General features: G+C 40.2%; 1 protein-coding gene across 1 annotated transcript in view; it reads left to right on the forward strand.

Moving 5' to 3' along the window:
- BDH2 (3-hydroxybutyrate dehydrogenase, type 2) overlaps positions 1–6,806 on the forward strand; it is a 44,630-nt gene that overhangs the window by 31,018 nt on the left and 6,806 nt on the right. Inside the window, exons 4-5 of the mRNA XM_006872710.1 lie at positions 4,789–4,849; positions 6,164–6,277. Coding sequence (XP_006872772.1) covers positions 4,789–4,849; positions 6,164–6,277 — 175 coding nt within the window. The remainder of the gene's footprint in view (positions 1–4,788; positions 4,850–6,163; positions 6,278–6,806) is intronic.

A 6,806-nucleotide genomic window follows, 5' to 3' on the forward strand; every position in this document is an offset into this window, starting at 1 on the left:
TACTTGGTTTAAGAATTTGGCACTGTGAACAGGATTCATTGCAATGGCCTAAGAAATCTTAAGGTTTTGTGGGAGAAAAAATGAAGGGGAATGGGATAAAATGTTTCAGCAGAAAGTAGAGCAGCTTCTGGAGTTGCCTGGAACTGATGTCATGCTGGATAGAAAAGACAGCTAATCTGTGGCCAGGGCCTATTGGAATTCACCCTGCCAGATGCCCAAGACCATATGCATATGAATGGGGTTAGTCCAAGGTGGAGGGAAAGATTGAACTTGAGCGTTAAAAGGTTAATGTGTTTGATGCTTTATGGATATTGGCTTCTCCTGCTTATTTTTGTAAAATAGACATATATGTATAATAAGAATATTGGGAATTATGATTACTGAAAGTTTGTAAGCCGGCCTTCAGCCTATACTTGATTGGATTTGCTAAAATCTTAAGGTGGAATCTTGAGCTCCATCCAGAGCTTCAGAGTTGATACATTTGCATTTGAAAAGACATGCACAGCAACCCAGAACTGTTGAAAGAACAATAGATTTGTGATAGAAAGAAAGCAGACATTTTGGCATTTTGAGTTTCAGAGGCTTCAAGGCAAGGAAAGTTGGCCCATCAAAGAAAACCCCCTTCTAGGATTGAAAGCTGAAGGGAACCAAGGAGCAATATGCTTGTTCAAGATCACCTGGGTCTTGTGAATGGCATCCATTGACCTTGAGATGATATAAGAGGGAAGACTCATTGTTTTGAAGTGCAAGGAGGTGTATGTAAGCTCCCAAACTTGCAACTGGTGCTCATTTGGCATAGCTTGGATGTCTAGGATTGTTGAGCTGACTAGAACCTGATCAGATGAATATGAAGATGTTTTGATACTCTGAGCAAGCCTCAGTTGCAACAATTTGATAGACTGGACTTTGGCTTATGGATGCAGTTCCTCAAAATTTCAATCAGAATGAAAGTTATCTTCAGATCAGGCAACCTTCATGTCTTCTCAATGTACTGAGTTAGTTTTGTTGTTGTTGTTAAGTGCCATCGAGTCGATTCCAACCCATAGCAACCCTGTATAGGGTTTCTGAGGAGCAGCTGGTGAGCTTAAATCACTGACCTTGCAGTTCAAATGGCTTTGCAGTCTGGTGCATTAACCCACAGCGCCACACCAGGACAGGGATGGGCAATTTCAACATTGCTATTGCTATGGAAGAGTCCTGGTGTGGTGCTGTGGGCTAATGCATCAGACTGCAATCGTTTGAACTGCAAGGTCGGTGGTTCAAGCTCACCAGCTGCTCCTTGGAAACCCTATACAGGGTCGCTATGGGTTAGAACTGACTTAATGGCACTTAACAACAACATTGCTATGGAGGCATGAAGTGGCTGACTTGACAAATCTTCATGGGTGTGCTTGGTTTTAGAAGGACGGGTTAAGGGGAAAATCCCAGCTGACTAGTTTTCCTCTTTTCCAGATGGGTCTGGTGAAAGGGGGTACAGAATGATGCTGATAAGATTTTATTATTTCAATTTTAATTACTAGTGGTTTTGATTGTGATTGTCAGAACAGTAATTGTAGAAGATATGTAGATAAAAGAAGGGAGTAGTTACCTTTTATTTCAGGAACGGACAATCCCAGAACTATCAAGAAGGAAGAGTGTGCTTGGAATTTGCCTGAAGCAGTGACAGCAGAGGGGTGGTAGAAGTGGTGACACAGAGCATCTATGGACTAGGCCCATGGGCTAAATGAAACTGTGTGCCTACAAGCTGGAGACTGGCTTTGGGGCATTTATGTGTGCATCACATATCTCTGATTTATTCATTTGTGACATATAAGGGGAAAATGGGGCCTGTGCGGTTTCAGTTGTACGTGTTTTAGTTATATTATGTCAGGCATCAGTATGATGCAACCTAATACAAACATAGTTAGGTCTACTCTAGGGACATCCAGAAATTATACATTTATGAGGATTTAAGAATAAATGAAGATGAGACCAATACGTGTAAAGAAAACAAAAGGAGCATTTGTGAGAAATTCTCAAAATGATTCATCTTCAGGAATAAAGTGCACATGAGATTGCTAGACCAGACATAGGTTGTTAATTCAAACCCAGGTATATGTAAGCAGGATGAATTGGGGAAAGGGAGAAAAGAAATCTGTTCTAGGACTAGGAACTTTAAATAAGAATACAGTCCTTAAGACCTAAGACCTGGGCACCATTTGGGCTACTCTGTTGTTGTTGTTAGGTGTCATTGAGTCAGTACTGACCCATAGCGACCTTATGCACAGCACTCTGAGGGAGGGAAAATGGCATGTTCAGGTAGAATTGTAAATGGAAACTGGAACTGGAGGAGGGGCCTTTTAGAGACAAAGGAATGAAACAGTTTGTGCACTGGCCATGCAGCACATCTGCCCGTGTCTCCTGGGTTGGGCACTGGATTTTGCAAAATTGAATAAAGAAAACCTCATTCTTGCTAAAATAAATAAAATAAAATAGCCCTAGCCACCTAGCATCTTATTTCATTGAGAATTTATTTAATTCTGTTTAACAAGAATTCTCTCAACTCCTCCCCTTCCCTTAAAACCTTCATATGTGTATATACCCTTGCATATACAAATACTATTTATTAGCAGACATACATGTCATAATTAATAAAGTAAAAGTTTATTTTTAAACACACTTGACACTTAGTAGCTTTTATCACTATATAGTCATCTGGGATTTTTATTGTTAAGTGCTGTCAAGTTGGTTCTGACTCATAGCAACCCTGTGTAGGATTTCCAAAGGGTTTGAACCACCGACCTTGTGGTTAGCAGTCCAGTGCTTATCCTACAGAGTCACACCAGGAGTCTGTCACCTGGAATAGAACCCACTATCTTATTATAAACTATAATTTCAGGAGCTCCTGATTCGTCATGGACCCTGTCTAGGTACTGGGGATCCAACAGTGGACAAAATAGCCAAAGACCCTGCTTTTAGATAGTTCACATCCTTCACTAGGGTGAGGAATTCTCACTGACAATTCTAAAAGTGTTCTTAGCAAACCTTGTCCTAGACACCTTCATCTCATGTAACCGGCTACCAAGGCCTGCTCGCCCTACTTCGTTCTGCCTCCACCTCTGTTGTTGTGAAGTGCCATTGAGTTGGTTCTTACTCATAACAACCCTGTATAGGCTTTCTGAGGAGCAGCTGGTAGTTTTGAACCACCAACCTTGCAATTAACAGTCCAAAGCTTATCTTACAGTACCACACCAAGACTAGACACAGATGTGTCTATTGTCTTCACCCTGGTTGATAGTTTGATCATTCCTTCATTGCATCAGGATTGGTCTCCTTTTTAACCCCGGGCCACAATGACATTTGTAATCCTTAAATCTAAACATACCTCTCCTCTGCTTTAAACCCTTGGATATCATTGCCTTCAGGGTTAAATTCAGTAGCATCTCTAGGGGAGTGCAGGGGCAGATGACACTAGGTGACACTGTAAGAAGGGGTTAACACTGAAAGAACAGTCTAAAATTTTTCTGCAGTGTTTCAGCAAAAATTCATTATATTTTTGTTAAAATGTCCCTGTGATTGTTTGTAACAACAAAAACATTTTTCGGAAGCCAAGTTTACATGTGTCGATATACCTACTAAGTCTAAAACTCTCTGCTAATTTACTTTTTGAGCCTTCTAATCCCTTTGAGTTGTGGTGTTGGTGGAGAATACTAAAAGTGCCATGGACTGCCATGTTTTGGAAGAAGTGCAGCCATAGTGCTCCTTAGAGGCCAAGATGGCTAAACTTCATCTCTCATACTTTGGACATATTGTCAGGAGGGAACAGTCGCTAGAGAAAGATGTCATGCTGGGTAAGATGGAGGGTCAGAGAAAGAGAGGAAGACCCCCAACGAGATGAATCAGCCAGGTGGCATCATTGATGGCTTCAAGTGTGGCAGTAGTAGTGAGGTTGGCCCAGGATCAGATATTGTTATGTTCTGCTGTGCATGGGGTCGCTATGAATCAGTTCCGACTCAATGGCACCTGACAACAACAACAACAATACACTTGTCAAAGCTTTCATTAACCTATTACAATGATGCTTTGAATCTCATGGTTTCTTCAGCATGTACTACAACCACACACTGTTGTTTTTGTTGCTGTCTGTGCTTTTATAGTCACTGGTTTTGTCAAGTGTTCTAGTGTTTTAGCTACAATAATATGGTAATTATTGTTTGTGAACTTATAACAAAAACTTTTGAGAAGGAAGTAGTAACTGAAGGAAAAGGAGAAATATTAAAAAACTGTCTTTCTACTAATATAACTTAATAATGTAATAGTTCAATGTAGAAAGATTTTACAAAATAGTTTTGTTGTTGATTTTCATGTAATTTATAGCTATATTTATCACAAATTAGTTTGGGATTACAATTGATGATAAACATTAGTAAGGGTTCTATATGGTCTGGTACAGGAGGAGGTACCTGTAGGGGGGCGGGTGTGTGACAACACGAAGTCACCATACTGGGTGACGTCAACCCTAGGGACACCACTAACAAAACTAAAGAGCTAACTTTAGCACTTACTGACCTGGAGCCCTTGTTGTGTAATGGTTAAGCATTTGACAGCCAACCAAAAGGTGAGTGGTTCAAACCTACCCAGCAGTTCCACAGGAGAAATACTTAACAATGTGCTTCCATAGAGATCACAGCTCTACTGTCACATGGCGTGGCTATGAGTCAAAATCAACTTAACAGCATCGAACAACCTCAAATTTTTTTAGCTTGCAGATGATTTTTTTAATATATATATTTCTTTCTTTTTTGACAGATGCTTGCTCAGAAATCTGGCAACATTATCAATATGTCCTCTGTAGCTTCCAGCATTAAAGGTAGGCCTGTCGTCCTTGCTACAACATAAAACTGATACTCATACACATTTATGTGCCATTGGTTTGGGGAACAGGCATTGTGGAGATCCTAAAAGCCACATATAATGTCAAAACTTCTTTTGATAAGTTCTTTAATTATCAGATCTTTTGCCTTAGATATGATCCATTCATATACATATGTTGTTGTTGTTGTTGTTAAGTGCTGTCGAGTCGATTCCAACTTATTGCTACCCTAGTTAGGGTTTCCAAGAAGCTTTTGGTTCACTGCATTATCCTCAGTGCCACACCAGGGCTCCTCATATATTTATATGATTCATAAAATGAAATTAAAACTGTGCTTTCTTTGCCTTCCCATTTTCTCCCTTAATGGGAAATTGAACTGAGAGAAAGAAGCATTTATCTAACTAATTAAAATAAAAAAAGAAAAAGTTGTATTGAATACTCAGTATGTGCTCCTACCCCCGAAACAATTTATAGCCCAAAAGTTGAAAGGCAAACATCATCTTCTATAGTGTGAGTATATTACAACAGAATTTTTACCAAGTGCTGTCAAAAGTACAACAGAAGTAACCTTGTCTGTGGATCTGAGGAATGCTTCACAAAGACAATTGATCTGGACTCTAAATGAGAAGTCAAGTTAAAAGGCTAGGATGATGTGCAAATGGAGATAATGTCATAGTGAGACACAGATGGATCTGTGTCTAGTGTGCAATGGTATAGTTACCACTGAGACAGCATTCCTCCTTGCTGCAAGGTGCACACGTTAAGTGTACATTATCAGAAACATGAAGACAAGAGCCTTGGTCTTTTGCCTTTTTGGTCTTTATTGTATTTTTGTTTACCCTTGTTTTCTTTCAGAAACTACATAAAGATAGTTTCCAAACTGGTGATGAACAAACTAAGACTGCTGCTTTAAATAAGTGGCAGCACCTCAATTGGTGTAACTGTTCAGCACTTGGCTGCTGACCCAAGGGTTGGCAGCTTGAACCCACCTAAAGGCTCCATGGGAGAAAGTTCTGGCAATCCACTTCCATAATCATTACAGCCAAAAAAAACTCCATGAGGTGGTTTTGTTCTGTCAAACAGGGCCACTATGGGTTGATTAATTCAGCAGCATGAATAACAAACACTTTAGTCTCAGTTGAGTTATGTAATATTGATATAATTTTCCCAAATCCAAAAACTAACCCTTAAAAAGGGGGTGGGAAAAGGGGTGAAGGAAATATGAAAATGGTTCCTTCAGTTTCTTGTGTTCCCTTTCTAAAGACCATGTTGTTTATTCCTCCCATTGTTGAATCGTGCCCTCACCCTCAGGAGTTGTGAACAGATGTGTATACAGCACATCCAAGGCTGCCGTGATTGGCCTCACAAAGTCCGTGGCTGCAGACTTCATCCAGCAGGGTATCCGGTGCAACTGTGTGTGTCCAGGTGAGTCATGCATTCAATGGTTGTGAACCTTCTAACATCCAGAAAGATTGCTACCTAAGCTTGTTTGCCACCTATCCTATTAAATTCTGTCACCGTGAATAGTCCAAATGAAAATGAATCTTATTAGGATAGTAGTCCTAAGTTTCAAGTTGGAGAAGTAAGTTTAAATCATTAAGAAAAAGCCATAGATACTACAAAGGATTTAAATGCATCCGACGTGAATAGGGTGACTGAGCCTCATAGAGATCTCTCATTGGACTTGGTGTTTTAGAAGTAGACCAGGGTCATCAGGGTCAAGATGAGTGGACACTACTTGAAGCACAGCAGGAAGAGTGTCGTAAAGTAAGTGAAGCATCACAGAACCCATGGGTCTACTATAATCATGTGAGTGACTCAGAGTTTCCATAAATAAAAAGGCATTAGCCTTTCCTTATGCTATAAAACAGGGCCCAGCAAACTGGCCAGCAGCAGGTCAAATCTGGCTTGGTGGTAGTGGTTGTGTGCCATGGAGTCAGGTCCAATTTAAAAT

Source organism: Chrysochloris asiatica, unplaced genomic scaffold (genome assembly GCF_000296735.1).
Source record: "Chrysochloris asiatica unplaced genomic scaffold, ChrAsi1.0 scaffold00211, whole genome shotgun sequence".
NCBI classification, from domain to species: domain Eukaryota; kingdom Metazoa; phylum Chordata; class Mammalia; order Afrosoricida; family Chrysochloridae; genus Chrysochloris; species Chrysochloris asiatica.